Consider the following 26,528-nt stretch of genomic DNA (forward strand, 5'->3'; position numbering starts at 1 on the left):
TTTAGCATTATATAATATTTATTGTTTTTGCCAAGTGTGAGTCAGACTCTATTGAGTGTCTGTAAAGCTCCTTGCTGCCATCTGGTGGTCGCTGGTGTAACTGCAGTTTTTTGTCTGTTTTTTTTGTCTTCTGATGGATGTGAGCTCATGATTTCTATTCAATTCTATTTCTGGGTAAAATCAGAGACAGCATCCCTCTTTAAGATGCAGTAGGTTGCCATGGTTACCTGCATGGCTGCTGTCTCTGTAAAGGTTATTCAAAACCTGAAGTTTTTTGTTTTTTTTGGCCACAGTGAGAAGCTCCTTTGGTTCCCACAGGAGTTCAATGCTATGGTGGTCTAGGGGCAGGGGTTCTCAGCCTTGGGTTGGGACCCCTCAGGGGGTCACGGAGATGATTTTGGGGATGGGAAAAAACCTGTTTCAACTATACAAATCTATTATCATGTCTAATTTTTCAGATTTTTCTCTAACTTTTGCTTTTTTCTTGTGAAATACTGAATAGTTTTCAGCCTCTTGGCCTTTGATAATAAATCAAATGAAACAACCTGAAAATGGAAATTTTATTATATCTTCTTTGGACTGAGAAGCAGTCTGTAAGTTGGGAGGGGGGGGGGGGTGGGGTGGGGGGGGGGGGGTCATGAGCCAGAAAGGTTGAGAGCCACTGGTCTAGAGTAAGAATTCAATCAAGGACCCCCCCCCCTCCAAATGGATCTGCATTAGACCACAGACCTCATTTAATAAGATTAAATGATGAAATATCAAATGAAGCTGAAAAACGTCTCCTCCTCTCTGAGCAGGGAACTGCACCGACTACCGTCTGCAGTTTGAGCGGGTGTTCTCGGTGCCCGGGGACGCGGTCATGCTGAACAGCACGCTGGTGTCTCCGGACGTCTTCGACTTCACCGCCGAGCCGTACAACATCTCCTGGTACGACCCGCGGACGGGCCGGGAGCTGAGCGACCGGCCGGGACGCTTCCTGCTGTGGGGAGAGACGCTCTGGGTCCTCAAGGTGCAGCTGGAGGACGCTGGGGAATATGTGGCCATCCTGAGGTACAGTCACAAACTGGACAGTGTGTCCGGTGTGTGTGTGTGTGTGTGTGTGTCAATGGGAAGAGTGTTGTTCCAAAATGAGATATCAACCATTAGAAAGTAAAAAAGACAACCACTCTTACAAAAACACATTATGTAGCTTTTATTTACTTTTATTTATTTTTATACTTTTTTTAAGTATAGTAGGTAACTCAAGTCCTTGGTTGACGAAGTGAAAACACTTTACAGAATAGATCTTTTATATTTTAAAGACATTGAAAGATTGTTTTGTTTTGTTTGTTTTATTATTAGCACATATTAAAATCAACAGTGAAAATACACAATAAAGCAAGAATTGTGTAGGAGAGGTTGAAGAATCCCAGATGGGAAAGATGAACCTCAGGTGTTTGTTTTCCTCCAAAATGTTTATATATTATTTTGAAATAGAATTATTTATTTACTGTATACTGTACTCATCCTTTGTGAGTTTAACGTTATACATTAATAGACACAACACTGAACCAGCTGAGACCCATCTTTATTAATTACTATGTACTATTTTTCTCTAATTATGAATTGTTCTATAATTCACACGTAGTGACGAAGCCTCTAGTGCATGTGCTCTTCCTTTTTTGTTGAATTGAACTGAATTTAGCGTCAGTAAGTAGTCTTGCAGTGGCACATTAGCAGTGTGTCGATTCATGTGCATTATCCTTATAGACAAAACAAAACCTGTTAAAATTCAAGCTGCTCTTAATAAGGTTTTTATGTAAAAATACAGTCGTCTCATCAGGTTAAATCACAAAGTCTGGCAGCAACAGAGAAGAGCGTCCCATTCTCACTAATTGAGACACTGTGGATTTGCCATATTTGCCCAAATAACATTCTGGTATCAGGTTTGGTCACTTCTCCGTCCACTTAACGTGACGAATCCAAACTTCAGAGTGAAATCCAAACTGTCTCCTAAACAGCAGCAGAGAAAGCTGGACTCACCAACGCTAGATCTTTTCCTCTCTCGTCTCTTTGGTTTCTTTGGTAGAAAGCATCACAGACTGGCTGCTTGGTAAACATGAGCTGCTGTGTGGCGTTCACTGACCTCACCGCACAGGATTTCTGGGTGTTGAAGAAACAGTTTCCTCTCAGTGCCATTTGGGGCCACCCAGTGCAGCTTTAAACATACATAAATAACTATTAAAGGTCCCATATGGTGTAAAGCAGGACTCCCCTTGCCTCTGTGATGATAAAGGAGTTGGATGGTCTATCTAAACATGGTGAAAGTATCAAAACTAAATCCACACAATCCATATTAGAAAAGCGAGCCTCTAAACGAGCCGTTTGGACTTCCGTAACTTTGTGGCGTCACAAAGGTTCGCTCATTATCATTTCTGTAAGAAATAATAGACTAACAAAGTGTTTTTTTCAAAGCGGTCGAGCGGTCGTCATCGTTTATTACCGGAGAGTTTTCCCTACCTGTAGCCGCCGGGCCGCGGCGTCTCACGTTTCACTCTTGAAACGGTTAGCCAATCGGAACAGAGGGGTCGTTAATATTAATGAGTATTCTGGCCCCTGTAGTTAGGCTGAGTTTGTTTATGGGTGTTTAAGTTGTAATTATCATATTTCCGACGGTACTTGAAGGCACCTCGAGATCGCTAAACATCCAGAATGTGGTTTCGGTTGAAATATCCTACAAATGAAAGAAGTATCTTGTTGGCATGGAAACGGTGACAGTTATTCTGTAGAGCGGCGGACTTCTTCCCTCTTGCAGTTAGTTTGTAGAAGCATTGTCTGTAAGTAAAATAATTCATAACCTACTTACCCTTTGATTTAGATGATATTTATATGGACGATCGTTTACGGGGTATTTACGTGTTGTCATGACAACTGTATGTTTATCGGTTCTGTGTAACTGATTTTGCTATGCTAAGGGATATGATTTGTATATGGTAGCATATTTCAGGGTTTGTAACAATATTATACCTCACGTAAATACATGTTGTTCAGCTAGTGAGAATTAAGCTTTGTGTTCAGCATATTTATACTTATAGCTTGTTTGCTTCTTTGTTTCAGTTTTACTCTGTTTCTAGTACTGTATAGACGAACTGGTGCTAATAAATCAACTGTCAACACTACAGCTGCTGGAAGGAGTTTATCTATCTGTTAAGCTTAAGAAGGGGAACAATGAGCCTTAAAGACACGGCGACAGAAACAGCCTGTTCTTGGTAAGGCTCAGAGGGATGTTGGAAAATAAAGGTGTAAAAATGGATTGAGAGTGTTTTTGGTTCATGACACCACACACACAGCTTTGAATGGACCTCAAGACACAAAATAAAACTCTGGAAAGTGGAGAATATGGGACCTTTAAGGGATTATTGAATGAAAACACTGACCATTTCCTCCTCTATCTTGACCAGGACTGCCTCTCGGTGCTACAGACAGGCCACCATGCTGGTGGTGGACGAGCCGCTGGCCGGAGAGTGCAGCCGGCCGAGGAAAGCTATTCAGATGCTGACGAACGGAGTGACCGACGCTCTGTCCTGCCCGCTGAAGGACTACTTAAGGAAACTGGACAACTACTCTGTCCCTTTCTCCCTCAAGTGGTACAAGGTGAGTTACAGGAAAGCGTTGTTGAGTACTGACATACAACGTACAGTCATTTATGTCGTTTATTCTGTGCTTAAAGTGATAATCCTGTTGTTTTTATTTAGTCTCCATCTTTGTCCCTCAGCCTCACTGTGGTGTTTCTGCACTGCACTTCCCACAGATCACCTGTCAATCAAACAGTGTGGGCGGAGCTTGCATTTTCTGTCGATGCAGTTTGAGTTTCTCTTTTCTCTGTCTGTTCAGTCATGGCGGCTATCACTTCTCATGCTAACTACCCAGTTCTTCTTCTTCTGTTGATTCCAAACAAACCGGAAATGTAAAACGCATCACTTCCTGTGTGGCAGAGGATTTTTCCCAGGAAAGAGCGACCAGACACCGGCTGTTTAGAACAGACAGTGGAGAAGCTTCATGAACTGTTGGGTCACTGTTGAGTTAGAGCAAGGAGGAGCAGAACTGACATTTATTTATATGTAAATTTAGCAGATTATTGCTTTAATAGCACCTTGAAAGTAGTTGCCGAGGGAAGTGAGAATGTTTTTCATTCACTTCCTTTGCATAAATCCAACCAGCAGCCAAACTGGGATTTGAACTGGTTTCTATCTGCTTCTATATTGTCATTTGATGGATTCTCTAACAATCCTGAATTTTCCCTCTAGTCACCATCATTATAAAAAGCCAGATTACCTCTTGAACTTTGACCCTTTCTTCACTCTTCAGGGCTGTGAACCCATAGAGGACGGAAGTGGCAAGTTCACCTACTGGGCCAACGGCAAACTGAAGCTGGACGGGGTGACGCCTCTGGACAACGGCTCCTACACGTGCATGCTCAACTTCACCCTGGGCGGGGTCACGGGCTCTGTCTCCGAGACCATCGACGCAGGGGTCAAAGGTCAGAACGGAGTCACACACTGTAGGAGTACATCAAATCAATCCTAACGATATGAAGGCACACAAACATTTCCGATTTCACACTTGAGGCATTTAGCTGTTTCTGTTATCCACAGAAACATGCAGTGAGTGCAAGAGTAGATTCAGCTTTCATTTTCTAGATTACCAACAATACAGGAACCAATAGTGAGGAGGGAAAAGGTCAGAGGTCACAGCACCGAGACAACAGATATTAAAATATATTTTATAGTGAGTTGGCATCGCTTCGTTTTAAGGGTTCACGAGTCAAAAAGTTTGAGAACCACTGTGATAGAGCGGTGCTGGGGAAGGAAATAAGAGCTAAGGAGAGAAAGAAGAAAGTTTTTTTCAATTACAATAATCAATAGTAATAGTGATAAATTAAAACTACTCAAGGCAACTTTGCACTTTGGCGGCCCCAAGTGGCAGCGAGGGATAACTGTTTGAATTTTCACAAACCTACAAACTCTTTGGTATCATTTTGTTATACTGGAGACGTTTGACAAGCTCAAGAAAAAACAATATGAAAGAAAAGTGATACGAGCAAAAACTGTTGTTGTCATGGTTACCACAGTGTGTCGCTCATGGTCACTGTCTTTTCAGAGGACTACGTTCTGACTCCACAAGTTCACGAGCCGTCCAATGAAATCATCAAGGCAGAGATGGGTGAGTCTCCATCTATAACATGTTATTCTTAGAAATTTTGTATTTTGCAATATAATAGTTTATTGTTGAGGTTTACTTTTACATTTGAGGTCTTTACCTGTGGCAGGAGGGTGTCGTAGTTTTTAGAGAAACCGTTACTCAACCAGAGGATTTGTCTTCAAGCCCCTGTGTTGGCTGGCATCTGCTATACTGAAGTGTCCTTGAGCAAAATATCTATAAACTTTACATTTTCATTGCAGAGATGACGCGTTCACATACAATTTGGAGCCATAAAATACTGGAGCCGCATTTTAAGACCAAGTATAAATATAATGCAGCTACATCAGATTTAGACACAACCCAGAAAGGGGGTATTCCTCTTTCTCTTTGTCATGTATTTGCCCGGTGCGCATGCATGTGTGCGCGTTCGTGTGTGCGCCTGTGTATGGGAACACGTATATCTGTGTGTGTAACTATCTGCATGCCTGTTTGTGTGTGTGTAGGCTCCAGTTTCAGTAAGCGGTGCCAGGTGTTTGTGCCGTGTGTGGGGAGGCCTTCAGTTAGCATCCACTGGGTAACCAGAGATGATTTCATCTTCGGCGGACCGTCTGACCGAGTCTACGCAGAGGCACAGCGGTCAGCACTGCCACCTGCCCTGTTGGCTGGTTCTGTTTTATTCTCTATTTGTTGTGAAGGAAGCTGACTGACTCTAACAGAGATACAAATGTAGCTGTGCAACAGTAAATATGACTTGACTATATGTGCACACTCTAGGGAATGCATTTCCCCGCAAAACTTAAAAGTGATTTGCTCAAGCAGCAATCAATAATTTTTGTATGGATAATTTGACCCATGACCCATGATTTTTGACAGAAAATAATAAATAATCACCATTGTTAATTGTGGAGTTTTTGTTAACCATGAATTAATTTCTGGTTAACAAAAAACCCATAGTTCCTCACCCATGTTAAATCTCAATATAAACAACTATAGTGTAGACTAGGGTGACCACCTCTTAATTGTTCTGTTGCAGGACAGCAGACGTGATTTTGCGGGACAATGCGGGACACGTGGGAAAGAGAGAAATAACTATTATTAGGCTTTGTAAATATTGATTTAATATTAGACGGAATGCCTATTTGCAGTGGCGTTGGATATTAACCTGCTTTAAATAATTGGTAGGCTTTATGAAATGTTTATTTTAACGACACTAGGACCTATTCAATCCCATAAATATAATGAATTAAATATAACAGGCTAATAGTTTGGTTGAAAATCACATTTTATGCAAGAATAGGAGGGATAAACAGACCAGTTTCTGACTAGTAGCGACTAGAAAATGTACAGTTAAATATATAAGTATGTTGTTCACTAAAAAAAAAAAAAAAAAATAGGCCTAATCATTGAAATGCAGGACACTCCTTATGACGTGCGAGACGCGGGACAAACGTTCCAATTTCGGGACTGGTCACCCTAGTGTAGACTTAATAATACAGAAGAGCATTAGGGCCACATGTGAAAAATGTATTTGAGTTCTGAGATTAAAGTCAGAATTCTGAGAAAAAAAATCACAATTCTGAGATTCTGAGATTAAAGTCAGAATTCTGAGAATAAAGTCACAATTCTGAGATTCTGAGATTAAAGTCAGAATTCTGAGAATAAAGTCAGAATTCTGAGATTCTGAGAATAAAGTCACAATTCTGAGTATAAAGTCAGAATTGTTTTTCCTCAGAATTCTGACTTTCTGATGCTGATGTCCTCCAGGTGACTCTGACGTTCTGAGACTATTCTCAGAACTCAAATACATTTTGAGTCACAAAAAGTCACAATTCTGAGATTCTGAGATTAAAATGTGAAATCTGAGAAAAAATTCACAATTCTGAGTATAACGTCAGAATTCTGAGAAAATTTCAGAATTCTGAGAATGAAGTCAGAATTCTGAGTTTAAAGTCAGAATTGTTTTTCCTCAGAATTCTGACTTTCTGACGTTGGCGTCCTCCAGGTGACTGACGTTCTGAGACTATTCTCAGAACTCAAATACATTTTGAGTCACAATTGAGTCACAAAAAGTCACAATTCTGAGATTCTGAGATTAAAGTCAGAAATCTGAGAAAAAATTCACAATTCTGAGTATAAAGTCAGAATTCTGAGATTAAAGTCAGAATTCTGAGAATGAAGTCAGAATTCTGAGTTTATAGTCAGAATTTTTATTCTCAGAATTCTGACTTTCTGACGTTGGCGTCCTCCAGGTGACTCTGACGTTCTGAGACTATTCTCAGAACTCAAATACATTTTGAGTCACAATTGAGTCACAAAAAATCACAATTCTGAGATTCTGAGATTAAAGTCAGAAATCTGAGAAAAAATTCACAATTCTGAGTATAAAGTCAGAATTCTGAGATTAAAGTCAGAATTCTGAGAATGAAGTCAGAATTCTGAGTTTATAGTCAGAATTTTTATTCTCAGAATTCTGACTTTCTGACGTTGACGTCCTCCAGGTGACTCTGACGTTCTGAGACTATTCTCAGAACTCAAATAAATTTTTCACATGGCCCTAATCGTCTTCCGTATAATAAGCACTGGACAAGTACAATTTAATAAATTTCTCCCTCTGCACCAGGTCGAGGAGGCAGGAGGGTCCGAATAAAGGTGTGTGGCTGGAGAGCCTGCTGAGGTTTTCTGAGCTGAAGGAAGAGGATTTTTTCATCAACTACACCTGTCAGGTGTACAGCGCCCGAGGCAGTCCTCATGGGAAGTTCACTCTGGTGCCAGCAGGTACAAACAAGGAGGAAAATCCCAGATTGAAGCTTCTTGTCTGTTTTTACATAACCTTCTTATAGAGGGCTTCCAGGGGATGTAGCACACCCTCTGGCGGCCATATTGGAGGCAAAAGTGGCCGTGTTATCACGTTTCTAAACGTATGCCTTGTCCGTCTCAACAGAATTGAATAGACATGGTTAATTTCTGTTCTGTTTCTGACTGGGAACCAGGATTATTAGTTTTGGATTATTCATTAGTTTATATAGTTTTCAATTTATATTTATATTTCAGTTTAGTTTTAGTCAGTTTTCAGTGTGGCTTTCGTAGTTTTAGTTAAGTTTTTATTTTTCAGAAATGTTAGGCTTTAGTTTAGTTTTTATTTAGTTTCAGATCTACTTTTAGATACTTTTTTGTACTATTTTTTAAGTAGAAGTTCAGAACAGGTAGTTTGTTTATGTTTGCAACAGATATTGTGTAGGCTAATACAAACAATAAATCCAAAATTTATCACTAAAAAAATTCTCCACCCAAAATTCATTATTTTTTACCCTGCACATAAACAAAGATGGAAGCTATGTTTTCATTTTGCATGGTTGGCAGGAGATTTGTGTAGTGAAAAGTGTCTATTGAGGGAGCAGTGAGAGTCTGAGCCTCGAAAACTCATTTGACGTTCTTCTTACTATGCACAACCTTACACTGTGTGGGTACGTTTGATTTTTATCCCTACAGATCCCAACTTCATGCTTCCCATCGGGTTGGTGTTTGGTGGTGTGGCGGTTCTGTTTACCGTCAGTGTCGTCTTCTACTACCTCTTCAAGATCGACATTGTGCTGTGGTTCAGGAGAGCATTTCCTGTCTTCTACACTAACACAGGTAACATTTCACAGCAGCCATCTAATTACTAATGTACTGTTTATTATGCCTGGTATGCAATGTAATGATAATATTCCTGCACACACAAACGCACCCTTGCAAATACAAGTCGAAAAACACCTACAGTGATGCTTTTACCTCGTAACACACACATTACGTATAAAAATATACCTACATAAAAGGCCGTAGGCAAGCTGTGTGATCATACAGATACCCACACATACACAGAAGCACACACACACACTCAGTGACTCAGCCTTCGTGTTACCTCTTACTTGACCGCATATTTCGTTAAAGAGAGCAAAGGAAACAAACCAACCACAAGGCTACCTGTTGTGCAACAGCTACGTTTTTCCGGAAAGAGTCATTTCTGTAAGACGAGTGCGCCAGGAAGCTTCCACTTACAGGCCTGGGGACACAGCTTCAAAATCGAAGCTTCAAAACCAGACTTTTAATTAGTCAGGTTGATAAATAAATAGAAAAACTGGGTTGTTAGGAGGAGCAGTGATAGCCACCATGGCTGAACAGACAGAAACTTCATCAACAAGAAATCTAAGGAAAAAGAACTAACCCTAACTCAAAGATTACCACCTGACGTTTTTATGTGTTTTGCCAACCAGCATCACAGTGGAGCAAGATGTGGAGTTCAACTTAAGTTTAACATATCACTACGAAACCAAACCCCTTAATTTTATTACCTGAAATGTCCTTAATTTCTCCATTATATAAACATGAATTATCCATTAAAATAACATAGCTTTAAAAAGTATGTATCATGGGTTTATAAGGGATTTATTCATGGGCTGGTTCACAGAGACACTTTTTCATGCCTTTTGTGCAGGTTTACAGGTTTATAAGGTGGAAATTAATGGAAAACTTCCTGTCTCCCTGAATTTTTCATTACATTAGAAAGTAAGGAGTCACGATTAAGGGGTGTTTAAGGAGGTTTCGATGCCCTTAATGAATTTTAACGGGATTTTGCATGAATTAAGGCATGAATTAATGTAAAGTAATGAAAATCTAAGTTATTTATTGTAGGTTATTTTAAGGGATTACTTGTTTGCAGACTATACAGTGTTGTTTCTCCTCCAAACAACACATTCAAAGAAACGAAGGAGAATACAGTAAAGCTAGCATCTGAATGCGCCTGGGACCGAGGGTGTGATCACACCTACAGCTGGGTTTTCTTTGGTCCCAACCACAATGGAAAATTTTACTTTGTTGCATTTTTCTATTTGGTTTGTTTAGGTTCACACTGCCTAGATACAAGAGAACCAGGGCTTGTAAACAAAAGTCACATGACTCAGAAGCAGCTTGTTTATAAGACCGAGCTTTGGTAACCAGGTTAGAGATTTTGGCAGCAAGGAGAGTCAAAAAAAATCTGACTCCAGTAACTTTATGTAACATGATGGACTTTGTCTGTCTCTTCTTCTCTGGTCTTCATACTAGTTAACTCATGAAGAAACAGCTGAATATGAGCATCAGTCCAGACTTCATTTTGTTCTGCAAGGTTTTCCAAGCATGAGGAACCGCAGCCGTCTCCTTCTACCCATAATCCCTTGCATTTTGGGGTGGTTTCCTGTAGTTGGTTGGATTACGTTCTCAGTTCTAATGAAACGCACCGCAGTTCTCTTGTTAGAGGACTGAGACTCTCGGTGCCGTTATTTGGCGCCACCAGAGCTCAGATGGCTACCAACTAAAGTGACTGACCTCTTCTGTCTTCTGCGGCAGATTCGGACGGGAAGCTGTACGATGCCTACGTGGCGTACCCGCGGCAGTTTGGGGCTGGATCCAGCGGGGAGACGGAGACGTTTGTCCTCCACATGCTGCCGCAAGTGCTGGAGAAGAGCTGCGGCTACAAACTCTTTATAGCCGGCCGTGACTGTCTGCCTGGACAGGGTGAGTCAAACTAATTCAGATACTGGGAATATCTGTTATAGAAGTCCTACTGTTTACATGCTTGCCCTAACCCTAACCCTATTATTTAAAAAAATCCTGCAGTATGATAAGAAATGTCTAATTCTCCTCAATAGCGTTTAATATTTATCATAGCAGTGGTGGTTGAGGGGAATTTTGGTTTTGGCTTAAAGTAAGTGCCTAATTTGTGGCTAATTTTGGCTCTAGCGCAGGTTGCTTTACTAAATCTGCTGATATTTCGAACTTAATTACGACTAAGACACTAATTCTAAACATTGGCTCGCAGTATGACGCATTTTTAATTATCGGTGCCGATACCAGGCTAAAATGGAATATCGGTATCGGAGATTTTACCCAAGACTAAAATCTGATACCGAAGCCTGTATTTCTAACCCTAACCCTAAACAGTGGGAAAAACAAGGATTTTATCTCAATAATTTTGTCCATTGACCCCAAACTAAGGAAGTAAGCCTGCACTGTTCAGTAAAAGTAACGGATCGGATCGGTACTCAGTATCGGCCGATACTTAAACTTTCATACTCGTAATCGGTATCGGCATTGAAAAAGTGGCATCGGTGCATCCCTATTTTTAATATCCCATTTTTCTCCAGCAGCGGCAGTGATTTTCTAACTGCGGTGGCCGACCGATGCTGAGTTAATAAAACCCAAAGCGGTTCATATTCTCCTGATCTAACCCCCACCTCCGTCTCTGTCTCCTCTGTTTCGTCCCTCCAGCCATAGTGGACTCGGTGGAGGAGAACATGCAGGCCAGCCGCCGCCTCCTCCTGCTCTACACCGCCTCCACCTTCAGCAACACCAGACACAACAGCAACAGCAGTAATAACAACAACAATAACATCCCTAAGGGCAGCGGCGATAGCGGTAACAGTAATAACAGCAAAAGGAACAGCAGTGACGGCGGCGGCAGCGAGAGTTTCGACGGCGGCGCTCCAGAGGCCGGGCAGCAGTTTGAGTGTGAGACAGCCATGCACAGAGTGCTGCTGGAGGGGTCTCTGAAGGTGAGGACAACACCTGTAATACATGTTTTAGTTCCACAAATATTTCTCTGAGGCAGAAATAATCTGATTGGTTGAGTTAAACCTCAGTGGGCGGAGCCAAAGAATCACAGTTTTTCTGTCTAAGTAACATTAGACTGAAGCTCAGTGAAAAAGACAAGAGGTAAGAGAGGAGGAAGCTAATATTATGAAGCCTAGCGCTCTGCTGCTAACTGAAAAAATACAATCTACCATACTAAGTTATCTGGGTTAGCTAGTTAGCTAGCTGACCTTCAACATCATGAATGAATGAAATTGTCATTTGTATTTTTTATTTATATTTTCAACAGAGTTCCTTCTTTGCCGTTCAAGTTTGCCAGTTCGCTAACTTGCGCTACCAAAAAAGAAAAGAAAAAAAAAGTGTTTTTCTGGCTCCACCCACTGAGGTTTAATTCAATCAATGAGATTCTTTCAGCCTTCGAGAAATGTTTGTAGAACTAAAATTAAAATCTACTTTTGTCATAGAAACATCAAGAAGCATGTGTCATATTGTCATTTGCATTTTAGCCTTTTGTTTTCTTTTCATAACATATGTATGGAACATGGAATGATATACATTTTCCTTATATAAATAGCATTTAGCTCTGTAAGTCTTTAGATAAGTTGATAACTTTCATTGTGACTTTCATGCCAGTGAAACAGAAGTTGTCATAGTCGTATTACTTTTACTCTCTGTTGTTATCATTTAATCATTTTCTGTTCTTGTTTGCCTTGATGCCTTCTTGTTTTACATGTTTTTTTAATTTATTTTCAGATTTAAAATACTTGCTTTTATTTTAAAGTTAAAGCACTTATTAAACTTAAAAAAGTGTTATGCAAATAAATGATTATTATTACTGGTAGTAGTAGTATAGTAGTAGTAGTAGTAGTATGTAATTGCTTCTACAAGGGAATGCCATTGAATTTGATTCAATGATGATTTGGTGAATGCAATTCAGTTCAGTTCAGTATATTTTTATTCCATTCTCCTATAAGCATTACTTCATACACTTTTCACATGTACAGTTTTCATGTGTCTGCTCCTGTGCAGGTGGTCCTGGTGGAGATGGAGCCGGTCTCCCCGGCTCAGCTGGCTCTCTTCCCAGAGTCGGTGCGTCACCTGAGGAAGAAGCAGGGCGCCGTGTGCTGGTGGAAGAGCCAGAGCAGCAGGAGGGGGAGGAGCTGTACGAGGAAGAGCGAGGACGAGGAGACGGGAGGGCCGTCTCTCTCCCCGTCCTCCAGGTTCTGGAAGGAGATGAGGTATTATATGCCTGTGAGGGGCAAGAGGGCGGTGTACCCCGAGAGAACTGCTCTGCTGAACTTGTGATGGGGTTTTACTTGGACCAGGAAGGAGTCGGGTTTCCAATGCAAGTGTGAGTGGAAGTGACTCCGCTAAAACACAGACAGCTACAGGAGGAAGACTGTGTTGGCCTCAGTGGCTGTGAGGTACGCTGTCAGAAACAGGGTACAGTCCGGGTCCACTCCTGCACCCATGCCCACGACAGAAATGTCACATGTGAATTCAAAGCACATGTGCTTTTTGGACACACATGTGAACAGTGTCCCATTTCACATGTTTTTTCACCTGTGAATTGTCTCTTGTGGTGAAATTAAGTTTTCACATGTAAAACAAAAGGTGACGTATGGTAGGTGAAAATGTGAAAAAAAAAAAAGTTCACGTGGCAAAATCAACACATCTAGAAATTGAATTTTTTACATCTTAAGTAAAAACTGTCACGTGACGTCAGAATACAATGTGAGACAAATTGTTCACGTGAAAACCAGAAGAATGTGCTTTGAATTCACATGTGGGTTTTTCCCATGTGACTTTTTGTAAAGGGAAAGGCGCACTTCTCACAAATGTCCCTTCAAAGGTACGCTAGTGGTACTGTGTACTTTTTTGCTCTTAAAAATGTACACAAACATTTCTGGCTGCAAAAACTACATGTTTGTACCATTTCACTGGCATTTCACGCAGCACATCATGGAAGCACTGGTCAGAGCACTGCTGACGTATTAAAGGAGAAAGACATTTTGCTCAAAGGCACAGCGGCAGGAGCTCACACCTGACTTGCTGATAATCACAGTCCCCAGGATTTGAACCGTCAACCTTCCCAGGCTTGTGGAGACTGAGGAGCAATGTCTGCAAAGAGGAAAAAAAGGAGGAAATTATGGATTGATCATGTATAATTGTGAGATGTAAATGTGTAAATTGAAACATGTAAATATGTAAAATAAATTTCTATTATGAATTTGTCAAACTGCGAACTGTGAGCTTGACATGTACTCACAAAACACCATGAGTGTGTCTGGTTTGTATTTATTATAGGCTACACAAAATAAAGAATGACTTACAGACCAGTAAGTAAAACATTAACTCATTCATTCACTGTTATTATTCTGTCAGAGATAAGGAGCCATAAAGAGGAGGGCAGGATACATGAATCTTCATATATTGGCAAATATATCAGTCTAACCTCAGTTCAGGGTCATAAAAAAAAGCCAATAACAGAAACAAGATAACCAACATCATGAAGCGACACAAGAACAGAAGTAACATTTAAAAAGTATAAATAGTATGGTAAAAGTATTAATCTGCAACACAGGGGAGGGAAGAAAAAAAGTGTAGCAATTTTTTCAATAAATGTGAAATTTGCGATGGAGATAGCGTGTGGAAGCCTTCACCTCCTCACCTTTGTAAGTCATCACAAGTGTGCGGTATTTCCACTTACTTAATGGAAAACACCAAAGCAGTGACCGCCTGTCACCAGAGGTGTCGCCAAAATCAAGAAAAACAAGAATCTCACAGATTATCACTTTAAAGTCACGATGAAACTGCATTTTAATGTGATGTATTTCCTGTTCAAACAGGATTTTGGGGCGGGACGTAAGGCAGGGAAGGGATCAGTCAAAGGTGTAAACCAATGGGAGATCAGTTAGGGAGAGAAAGGCAGTTTTATTGAACTGTGGTGGTGGAGTTTTTATTTACACCTGTTGAATGTGGTCACCAAAAATAAGAATAATAAAAAAATAGCCCCGGATCTATTCATCTGTCATTCCGATCATGCATTAAAGCCCTTGAAAATAATATGATATCATTGATCAAAAACGCAAGTATGTTTTGGGTCCTCCGTGTGTCATTCAAGCAGCAGATCTACTTCACACTACTTGGTGTGAGAGCGAGAGAGAGAGAGAGAGAGAGAAAGAGAGAGAGAGAGAGAGAGAGAGAGAGAGAGAGAGAGAGAGAGAGAGAGCGCACCGGGTGGTAGCTAGCTAGCTAATTCACTAAGGCAAGACTTGAAGGCTATGGATGAGACACCAAAAGAGCTACTGGAGAGGTGAAGAAGAGGAGAGTATCAGATAGACCAGACAGAGTTAACACAGTTTGTCACAGTTCAAAAGGAGCCTTGTCACGCAATAGAAGCAGAAGCTATGAGACCAGGGTTGGTCAATTTTCAAAATTGAACAAAGCATTGGCAACATACAATCTAGCATAATGACTGATCATCAACGTCAAGGCTCTTATTTTTTCTTAGGGTTTTACTCCTGCTGCTGAAAATAAAAATAATAACGAAGTTGAATGAGAACTCAGATCATTTTGTTTATTTTGATTTCATGTTGTGAAAGCCGGCCTACGCACCTGACCGGGACCTTCTGGTAGAGCACAGTGTCTCACATCTTATATTCATTTTACTCTGAAATAACTTGAAAATGGTGCAATTATCAGGTAAAAATCTAAAGATTTCTGGGCTGGGCTAAGCCCCCAGTGTTTCAAGATCCTAACAACGCCTCTGCATGTGTCTATGTGTGAGTAATATGTCACTTAATGTTGTGTGCATTGGAATGTACCGACGGCAGCTTTCTTTCTTTACAGTCCACGACATATTTCTCTGCGGAGACCAATAAACTGAATCTTGAATCTTGAATCTTGAATCTTGAATTTTCCAGGAAGGAAAGGTAATGGGATTTTGATATGAAAATACAAGAAAATAAAACAAATTATTTATGTATTTATTGTTAAATAGTTTTAAGGAAAATTAGCTAACAAGGTAAAAGTTTTCATTTTGTTGTAACTTTCAAAAATCAAAATCAACTCTCTCGCAGTCGTGTGTTTTAAGCGTTCTCTAAAAACCCTCCAGTGAATTAGCATCGCTCTCAAATCAATTAACAAAACCACAGAAAAACTCTGACGGTTCTGTTTAACTCGAGCGAGGGTGTGACCTTTCACAGCTCAACCAGATGAGGCCTACATTCAAACCACAGCAGTGGATGAAGTACTGCAATGCAAAGCAAGTGTTATGTTTTCGTGGCGTGGAGAGTGGAAATGTGCGGTGGAACAGTATGGAGGCTGAGGAGGGAAAACCAGCAGCAGACCCAGCAGCTCTACAGTACAGCAGGTCACAGGTAACAAGCAGCTCATTAGGCCTCATCACTCAGCATGGTAAGTTTCTCTCATCATTGAAATCACACTTTAAGTTTAGTTTAGGCTGTAGATAAGCCTGTCCACAAACCTGTGCTTCCCTATAGTGGAAAATCACTACAGTATTCCTATAGAGAGTGTGTTTTTGTGTGTATTTGTATCTCCACTAAAATATCCCTATAATATTCCTATAGGGACTTAAAGTGTGTCTGTGATACTCAATAGTGAGTTTATATTGGCCTTATTGTGTATAATGGTATATTTTTTTAATCTATACTGTCATTTAGTCTATTATTGAGTCCTAAAATCCTAATTTTCTTAAAGCAAGTGAAGGAATCTGTCAATACGGGCAGATCATTTCACTTGTTTCCAGTACAAATCAACTTATTTCAAGAATTTTGTAGAATCAAGTGTCATATTGATATTCTGACTGGTTTCAACAGACTGACACTCATTTCTATAAAACGTGAAGCTGCATTGGAGACAAGTGGAGTTATCTCTCCTCACCGCAGAATGTTTCTCCTGGTTTAAGAAAAATAAAATGTGAAGGCTGAATATGAGACTAAGTGACTTGTTAAGATGGACGTTTGTAGGGAGTTAGTGTGTGTTTGGTGCACAGTATTGAGTTTATAGTCACATTATGGTATATTATGGAACTTTTTTATCACCTATAATATCACTATAATATTCCTATAATTTTCTGATAGGGCTTTTTGTGTCTGTGATACTCAATACTGAGTTTACAGTGATTTTATTTTGCTTTATAGTATTTTTATCTCCTTTAGTATCACTGTAATACTCAATAATATTCCTATGGGACTGTGTGTCTGTGATGCTCAATATTGAGTTTATCATGACCTTATTGGATGTTAATATTATTGTTTTTGTTTTTTGTTAATCTCCTATAGTATCACTATAATATAATATGGTATTTTTTATTTTCCTGTAATATCATTTCTTTTGGGACTTATAGTGTGTCTCTGGTACTATTATATAGTATATTTTAATAGTTATTTTTTTTAAATCCCCTATCACTAGGAGATTTGCACACAGTTATTGTTCATTACTACAATAAAATCCCTAATGTACGCAAATCTGCTTAAAGATAAGATCACTATGAACTCACTACTACCGCAGACACACTATACTCTAATTCACCCCTTCATTCATGCAAAATCCCCTTAAAATGAGTTAGGGGAGTTATTAATGGAGGAGACTCCATCAAAACCACCTTAATCTCCCCTTAATATTTGACTCCTTACTTTCTAATTTAATGTAAAATTCAGGGAGACAGGAACTTTCCATTAATAACTCATTAATAACCTGTAAACCTGCATAAAAGGCATAAAAAATCAACCCATGAATAAATCCCTTAAAAACCCATGATACTAACCCTTACTGTTTTAAAGCTACGTTATTTTTAATGGATAATGAATGTTTATGTCATGAGAAATTAAGGACATTTCAGGGCTAAAATTAAGGGTTTTGGTTTCGTAGTGAATATTATCACAGGAGATACAAAGTACCACAAAGAACGATAAGATCAGTTTCAACTCACTGACGCACTTTCGCAAGTCTCTACAGGAATATTATAGTGATACTAAAGGAGATAAAAAGTAGCACAAAGTACGATAAGATCACTGTTACCTCACTACTACCGCTGACACGCTGCAGGAATATTACAGTGATACTACAGGAGATAAAAAAAAGTACCACAAAGTGTGATAAGATCAGTTTCTGCTCACGGTCGAGAAAAACACTATAAGTCACTGGATTTTCAGTGGAGGGAGGAGAGCTTCCAGGTATTTGCAGTTTCCCAGATGAAAGACAATGGAACTCCCTGGGGCTTTACTGGGAGTGTTTCTGTCGCTTGTGTAAACGTGCGTCTCTCACTTCCCCTTATGGGAAGCAGTTAGAGTCACTCAGTCTGAAGGAGTCTTCCTTGTTGCTGCTGCTGCTGCTGCTGCTGGCGGCAGAACACGAGCCATGCCCGTGAAATCCCACGGCAGTTCAGTGAAAAGTGTCCCACGGCTGTCCCGTCCCACAGAGCCGGACCATGGCTGCAGGCGGACCAGGCCGGATCTGGATCTGGATCTGGATCTGGATCTGCTGCTGCGCTGCTTTACTCTCTCTGGCTGTCGGACACAGTGAGTACCTGTTGGACAATTACCAGAATAGTTATACTGTGGCCAACTAATGCATTGCAGTAACATGGAAGTGTGACTGTCACCTCTCAATAGGCTCTCAGAAATGAATAGATGTGAACTCCTGGAGAAAATGACATATATTTTAAGGAATAAATATGACTGCTTTCTGAACATTTGGCAGCCTGACATTGATGACACTGAAACCTTGCCTTTGTCACCAATGGAAAGGTGTAATACAGATATAATGAAGCCAAATTCTCTCTCAGGAAATTGGGCTGAATGTCTCTACCTTGTTTTGTTTTTTTTCAGAGTTGTATTTGCTTATGAGTTTGTATCTTCTATACTCTGAAAAATGAAAAGTAAAATAAGGCAGAGAATTATGTAATTATGTTAAACAAGCTTGTCCAGACTGAGAAAAGCTTCTGCCGTTGTGCCTGATTTTTAAGCGGAGACACACAGAAAAATAAAGGTGTCGAAAATGTGATGCCATAGAAGAACCATTTCTGCTCTCCTTTGCTTAGACACCTGCGTTGTGTTTTTGTTTATCTGCCCTTGTATAGCCTCACAATATAAACTATGGAGGAGTTTGGCTATTTTCCACATTTGTGAGAAATAACTAAGAATTAACAACCTTTTAAAGTTCTTTGTGGGAGCAGAAATGGTTCCAGTTTTCGGTTCCAGTTCGCAGCTTTATTTTTCTGTGTGAATTTGAAGAGTTTGGCAGCGTGCCAGATGTTTTGCAAAGTGTAGAGAAACTTTCCTGGAAATGTTAACATACAGCTGCTGTCATGTGACAAACCTTGGCGTGTAAATCCAATTTTGATTTTGGTGATTTTGGTGCAAGAAAGTCCTTCTGCGTATAAAAAAAAAAAAAACCCTCTCAAACATCACTGGATAAAGTCAGAATACACGGAGGTCAGGCTGTCATGGATCTCCTGAGGATCCACTTGTGTGTGTGTTGCAGAGGAGGCTGTGTAAATGTTTTGACTGAGGTTTACAGTGTCAAAGCAGCACACACACACATCCATGTTATTTCGACCTCACACTACTTGTGTGTCGCCCAGGTGTGATTTCTGTTTGACTCTCAACAGCAACACTTCCACTGAGACTGATCTTGTTGAAAGAAATCACAGTTAGGAACACAAAAACAGCGTCTTCTCTTCTTCTTGGACTGAGGTTTAAACATATTTCTGTGAGTGAATTTACTAATTAGATAACTGCCGACAAATCATGAGTTTGGAGTTATAAGGTTAAACTCTGAGAGACTGAGCATCAAAGATTGGAAAAATATGTTATGTATTTTCTATTTTCTTTTAAATATTTGACCTAAAAAGGTTCATTTTAAGCTAAATAAAATAACTTTCAAAGATCATGAATATGTGGATAACTCAATTTTGACATAAAAGTCAGATATAATCAAGCTCACAAAGTGTCTCTGACTCATTATACCTGTTGATGTATGTCATGTACTCTCCCCTGTCCATAAAATGGGTCAAAGTACACATTTACGCACACACACACTTTTATGGTTGAGTCTTCAGAAAGCCCCGTGCTTGAAAGACGTCAGCAGCACATTAAAGAAGATACAGTTCACTCAGTATGCAGGTTACACACCCAGCCTGCATGAAACTGTCAGAGCAGTGGAGGCCCGGCCGATTTACCTGCAGATATAATGATTCATCTTCATTGTATTTATTTAAGGTGGTAACTGCTGAACCTGGAAGACGGTTCAGGAGCTAAAGGAAGGCGATACTGACTGGGAAATAGGACAAATTCACTAAAGACAACACAGTACATGACCACAAAAATCAGCAATGCGAGAGTAGACCGATGCAGACTTTTGCTCTCACATACATTTGAGTCCCTGGCTTGAGAAAGGGAGAACAGCGAACGCATCGTAGGTTCAGTCTCATATTCTCTCAGCATTAAAAATCTTCTTTTTCCTCAAAGCAAGTGGAACGTTCTGCCAATGGAGAGAGATCATTCTGCTCGTTTCCAGTGCAGTTTTCATTTTTTTAAAAGGAAGTATAAGTGTTGATAAGGCAGATTAAGGCGGATCACTTTACTAGTATGAAGAAAATGAAACTTGATGACACTTCTTGAATCAAGCTGACTTGCACTGGAAACAAGTGAATCTACTGCATACTGGATTAATAACTTGTTAAGACGGAACAGTTTTTGCCGTGTATGTTTAAATTATTATCTTAATCTTTCATTTGTAGCTCACAGCTTTACTGTAAAGGTCATTTCACAGTTTGAAACAGAGTTTAAAAGTTTAAAAGAGTCATTCTGCCCTTTAGCCCCGGTTGGATTTTCCACCTTTTTGAAGTGCGAGCAGCAAATGTTGACGCTGCTCTTAACATTCAGGCTGAAGTTTGACTGCGGTTCTTTCGTTTCCTGCTGTGACTGCCTCGGCTGAATTGCTTCATGTTGTTTTTTCTTTATTATCGTGCAACTTCCTTACACTTGCTGCAAGGAAGCGGAGGTATATTCCCCTCAGAACACGTCAGGAGAGACGGAGGAGGCTCCACACAGAGGAAGATACAGGAGGCGTGGCGTTAGTCTGCAGGCTGCCGGGTCCACTTCTTGGACTGAAAGGGAAAATCTGGGTGGGAAAACTGAAGGCTGTCAGTCAGAATCAGAATCAGAATCAGTTTATTGGCCAAGTCCATTTGCACATACAAGGAATTTAGCTTAGTGGTTGCTTGTGTACCTTGTTAAAAGACAAATGAGAATAAAAGACAACATAAAACCAGTGATATGAAAACAATATAGAAACAGTGAAGAAAAAGAAGAAAGTCAGAATCAAATACAGAAGTATATTGCACTGTATTTGCACTGTTTTGAGTATTGCACTGTGACGAATAAATACATAAATACATAATAAAAACTAAACTATTCCTTCCTTCGCTGGAAGCTGCAGGATGTGAGTGTGTGTGTGTGGAGAGCAAGGTGTTGCTGTAAACAGTGTTGGGGGTGACATGTTAGAATAAGCAGATTACTTTCATGTTGAGACAAGCAACATAACATGTTGTAGTTTTTCAATTCTTATGATCCGTTATGAGTTATTTCCTTAAAATGAGGGTGTCTTCACTGTTTTTCCTTCCATATTGTTTCATTTTTATGAGAGAAAAATTTAAAAACAAAGCAGAAAAAAAAGGGAAAATCCCGCATTATCTTAAACCCTCATATTCAGTTTAAAGACCAAAACAACACCGAATCACATGGGCAGAAAATTCTTGCTGCACTGCTCTCTATCTGGCCACGCCCCAATCAGTGATGTCACAGCAGGTATTTTTGCCTTTGACAGATGAATCCAAACTTTGAGTAGTGAACTTTGCTTTGAGTTTAGTGTGATTTTAGTGTTGATTTACTTTTGATGAAACTTCAAAATGATCACACTTCCTCAGGAACTCACAGTCTTGTGCTCCAGTGGTGTCACAGCCGGTAAAAAATGACTGATGTAAACATGAAAACACACACTGCTCTAAATCAGTCTCTTCTGGTTTTGTAATCATACCTATAAACTGTGGCCGGGGTTTGTGTTAGTAACTTAATTGTCAACAATATATAGCCTGATTTTGCTCTCCATTTCAGAAATGTGATATTTGGTTGCAATGAGTATTGTATCAGTGCTGAAAAAGGCTTCTTTCTTATTAATTACATTTTTAATTTTAACTAAATTCCATATTCACAAATGTAAATTTACTAACAGAAAGCCTGGATTTTGTGTGTTCCTCGAAGGAAATGAGACTTTACATTGAAACATTCAGTTTCTCTCTCTCCTAAAAAAAATAAAATAAAAAAAAGGCCATTAGAACTTTAAACTTTTGTCACTTTGCAGACATGGGGACTTGAGTCACATGATCACATTGTCCTATTAAAACCATATTGCATTGAAAAGTCCTAGATATTAAATTGATACTGGACTCTTGATTTGTTCTGACTTGATTTGCTGTTCTACATTTAGACTTGACATTAATGACTTGGACTTGACTTGATAATCTACATTTGAACTTGAGACTTGTTACAACCCGGCTCAAGGAAATAACAATAAGGGGAGACAGACGCCAAAGTAAAAGTAAAAACGATTTATTAACTAAAACTAAGGGAAAATAACTAGACAACACAAACTACATCAAGCCAAAAGAACAGAACAAAAGGTGTGCATAAGTGAGGAGGGAGAGAGACACTGATGGTCTGAAGGGAGTACAGGTGCGACTCCATCAGCCCTGACGATCCCGCCTACCAGGCTCCTACAGGACAGAGAAGACACACAGAGCAGCAGCCGGCAGAGCGGGAGGGTCGTCACACCCCCCTCCATAAAAACAGGGTCCCACCGGGAACCCCTATAACACAAGCAGAGACAAAATTATACATGTAATGTCTCCAACCCGCCTGCCCCGGCCAGCTTCTCGCCCCATCCTCAGCAGACCTCGGTACCTGAAGGCAGCAGTTTAAGAGGAAGGGAGGACGCACAGGAGAAACAGGGAACAGAGACAAGGACATCACATTTGGGCTTCAGGGCAGGGGCAACATGACCGCCACCACGCTGTCCGTCCCTTTCATATGGCGAATGTTGAGGTTATGATATAAATGACACAGCAGAGCAACAGGAGAATGCATATCAAAAGACTTACTGCCACAGATGACCAGATAAGCTACTCCCACCACAAAGAGAGATGATACTCACACTATCATCACCTAAGTTCGGGAGAAGATCACGGCAACAACGTTCTCCAACTCACTTGCTAGGTTTTCTGGCTCACCAAGAGGCTGCTTCTAATCCCGTGTACCCTGCTCAAAAAATCGGCCGCAACCCCAGTCTCATGACCTGGAATTGTCCACGTGTGCATAGTTCATCTAACAAGACTGCTCCGAAGTAGGACACCCAACTACTGACAGTAGTCCTACTGACACTGTGGCAACACAAACACCAAAACCACAGTGCCATAGCACCACCCAACACGCTAACCAAAAAGCTGCACATCCCTAGTGCAACCCAAGCTAACACAGACCACAGTGTTACCCAACAAAGCGTAGTACTGGCCACACCAGCATGTTACAAACATGACACTAGCACACACAAAGACCAAACTGTTATAACAAGAGCAGGTAACTTACAAGCCTTCAGGAAAGCACTTACCAACTGTAAGCCATTAACACTAGCAATATCTAAAGCCATCATAGCTCATGCTTACCCAAGCCAAAATTGCCCAATCCTAAACACTAGCCACAATCAACCACAAAACAGAGCCACCAGAAGAAGCTTAATTACAAAAAAAAAAAAAAAAGGACCAAAACATGGCTACAGGGCACCCAGCAGACATGGTTCGGGCAGCCTACCCAAACGGAGCTTCCCCACTAGCTACCTAACCAGTAACTAGCTACAAACAACCCTAGTCTTCATGTGACTACTTGTGGTGGGTATTTATGCACTAAAACCCGCTGGTGCGAGAAAAGCGATGGGCAAGCCGACAACCCTCTCGGGACCAGGGACGTGCTCCCGAGACAGCTGCTCCTTCCACCTTCGTCACAACACTACCAAAAGGAAACCAGTGAAACCCAAAGGGGAAACGCTGCTATGCCTAACAGGGGAAATACACAGTACTGCTCCAAAACTTACCAGGCTAGGCTACCCAAACTACACTGAACAAAAATATAAACACAACACTTTTGTTTTTGCTCCCATTTTTCATGAAATAAAAGATCTACGATTTTTTCTATGCACACAAAAGGCTTATTTCTCTCAAATTTTGTTCACAAATTTGTTTAAATCTGTGTTAGTGAGCACTTCTCCTTTGCCAAGATAATCCATCCACCTGACAGGTGTGGCATATCAAGATGCTGATTAAACAGCATGATTATTGCACAGGTGTGCCTTGGGCTGGTCACAATAAAAGGCCACTCTAAAATGTGCAGTTTTATCTTGAAAAAAGACATTTATTAGGCACTGAACTATGGATCTCACATGACTTGGGCTACAGATATGCATTTTTTGAAAAACCAGTCAGTATCTGGTGTGACCACCATTTGCCTCATGCAGTGCGACACATCTCCTTCACATAGAGTTGATCAGGTTGTTGATTGTGGCCTGTGGAGTGTCGGTCCACTCCTCTTCAATGGCTGTGAGAAGTTGCTGGATATTAGCAGGAATTGGAGCACGCGGTCGTACACGCCGATCCAGAGCGTCCCAAACATGCTCAACATGTCTGGTGAGTATGCAGGCCGTGCAAGAACTGGGATGTTTTCAGCTTCCAGGAATTGTGTGCAGATCCTTGCAACACGGGGCCGTGCATCATCATGCTGCAACATGAGGTGATGGCGGTGGATGAATGGAACGACAACGGGCCTCAGGATCTCGTCACGGTATCTCTGTGCATTCAAATTGCCATCAATAAAATGCACCTGTGTTCGTTGTCCGTAGCTTATGCCTGCCCATACCATAACCCCACCGCCACCATGGGGCACTCTGTTCACAACGTTGACATCAGCAAACCGCTCGCCCACACGACGCCATACACGCTGTCTGCCATCTGCCCGGTACAGTGAAAACCGGGATTCATCTGTGAAGAGAACACTTCTCCAAAGTGCCAGACGCCATCGAAGGTGAGCATTTGCCCACTCAAGTCGGTTACGACGACGAACTGCAGTCAGGTCGAGACCCCGGTGAGGACGACGAGCACGCAGATGAGCTTCCCTGAGAGTTTCTGACAGTTTGTGCAGAAATTCTTTGGTTTTGCAAACCAACTGTTGCATCAGCTGTCCGGGTGGCCGGTCTCAAACGATCTCGCAGGTGAAGAAGCCGGATGTGGAGGTCCTGGGCTGGCGTGGTTACACGTGGTCTGCGGTTGTGAGGCCGGTCGGATGTACTGCCAAATTCTCGGAAACGACATTGGAGACGGCTTATGGGAGTGAAATGAACATTCAATTCACGGGCAACAGCTCTGGTGGACATTCCTGCAGTCAGCATGCAGCGCAGCCTCTCACTGACCATGCTAGTAAAAGGACTGACAAAGTTAAACAAAACAAACTGAGTGCAAAACGAAGAGTACAAAAACTTAAGACGAGCCCCCATATGTTACAGACATATGGATCCCGGACGAGCCCCCATATGTTACAACCCGGCTCAAGGAAGTAACAATGAGGGGAAACATACGCCAAAGTAAAAGTTAAAACAACGATTTATCACCTCTGGGTCTTTCTGTACTTTGAGTAAATCTGTAAATCTTTTTTTTTATCTTTACGTCTGTCATTATCTTTACCTTATTGTACTACACTACTATATTTTATAAATATTCTTTGAATTTAAAAAAAAGAGCTAACAAACAGAAAAAAAGACTGACCTCCCTTTGCACATACGTATATGTTGTACATACATAGTTTATTTTTGCATTGGTATTTATTCTTTATTTTTTATTCTCCTAACTATGTACCTGGATTTGGGCTTTGTTCTGTCTGTCTGGTGTCTTAAGTCTCTTGCTGCTGTAATAAAGTTCCTGTCTATCTCCCTTTGCACCGTCCCATCCAGACCACATGGGGGCGATAGAGAGCTATGATGTGAGCGCCGGTCACCTGTTCCTGCTGAGCTGCGGCGGCTCAGAGGGTCGAACCAACGTGACCTGGACCAGAGGGGGGGAGCGGAGCCTCGGCCTGCCCCCCGGAGCGGAGGTCCGACAGGGGGAGCTGTGGTTTCTGCCCCTTCTGGCTTCTCATAACGGAACCTACACCTGTCAGAAGAGGTATGAAAACACCTGAGTGAATTATCAGTTTGACCACATGACTGCTGTCCAAGCTTCAAACACTAACTGACAAAATAAACTGTTTGGTCTAGAGGTTAAAGCTGCTATGTGTCGCATTTTAAAGGGTAACTTTCCCCAACTTTTTGTGTCTAAGTGACTAAAGGGGACAACAATTTTTGAAATCGGTCCAGTATTGAGCGAGATCGCACCGTCAATGTACGTCCACTAAAAGTTCTTGTTTTTGCCACTGACAGGCTCAGATTGTTATTAGAAGTGTCTGACAACATTATGGAAAGGACCCTACAGAGAAATGAAACGTTTTTCTTTACCTTTGGCTTGATCCGGTCTGTGTGTAACCAGGGGCGGAAATCACGGGGGGGACAGGGGGGTCCGGACCCCCCCTTCCTGGGACTAACAGAGAGTTGTCCCCCTCAATATATCATTGTAAACATAA

At 40.9% G+C, this 26,528-nt stretch overlaps 2 protein-coding genes across 3 annotated transcripts in view; both read left to right on the forward strand.

The window, feature by feature from the left end:
• The window catches only part of LOC139915072 (interleukin-1 receptor type 1-like), a 56,239-nt gene extending 42,113 nt beyond the window's left edge, over nt 1-14,126 (forward strand). For both annotated transcript variants that reach the window (XM_071903568.2, XM_071903570.2), the window contains 11 exons: nt 798-1,050; nt 3,441-3,633; nt 4,348-4,519; nt 5,140-5,202; nt 5,685-5,817; nt 7,802-7,956; nt 8,671-8,814; nt 10,546-10,713; nt 11,467-11,750; nt 12,817-13,498; nt 13,551-14,126. In XM_071903568.2, coding sequence (XP_071759669.2) covers nt 798-1,050; nt 3,441-3,633; nt 4,348-4,519; nt 5,140-5,202; nt 5,685-5,817; nt 7,802-7,956; nt 8,671-8,814; nt 10,546-10,713; nt 11,467-11,750; nt 12,817-13,092 — 1,841 coding nt within the window. In that variant the 3' untranslated portion in view covers nt 13,093-13,498; nt 13,551-14,126. The remainder of the gene's footprint in view (nt 1-797; nt 1,051-3,440; nt 3,634-4,347; nt 4,520-5,139; nt 5,203-5,684; nt 5,818-7,801; nt 7,957-8,670; nt 8,815-10,545; nt 10,714-11,466; nt 11,751-12,816; nt 13,499-13,550) is intronic.
• A 4,002-nt stretch (nt 14,127-18,128) lies between these two features.
• Nucleotides 18,129-26,528, forward strand: part of il1rl2 (interleukin 1 receptor-like 2) — a 34,647-nt gene continuing 26,247 nt past the window's right edge. The window contains exons 1-2 of the mRNA XM_071903573.2: nt 18,129-18,332; nt 25,864-26,074. Of these exons, the coding sequence (XP_071759674.2) occupies nt 18,242-18,332; nt 25,864-26,074 (302 nt within the window). The 5' untranslated portion in view covers nt 18,129-18,241. The remainder of the gene's footprint in view (nt 18,333-25,863; nt 26,075-26,528) is intronic.

Source organism: Centroberyx gerrardi, chromosome 10 (assembly GCF_048128805.1).
Source record: "Centroberyx gerrardi isolate f3 chromosome 10, fCenGer3.hap1.cur.20231027, whole genome shotgun sequence".
NCBI classification, from domain to species: Eukaryota; Metazoa; Chordata; class Actinopteri; order Beryciformes; family Berycidae; genus Centroberyx; species Centroberyx gerrardi.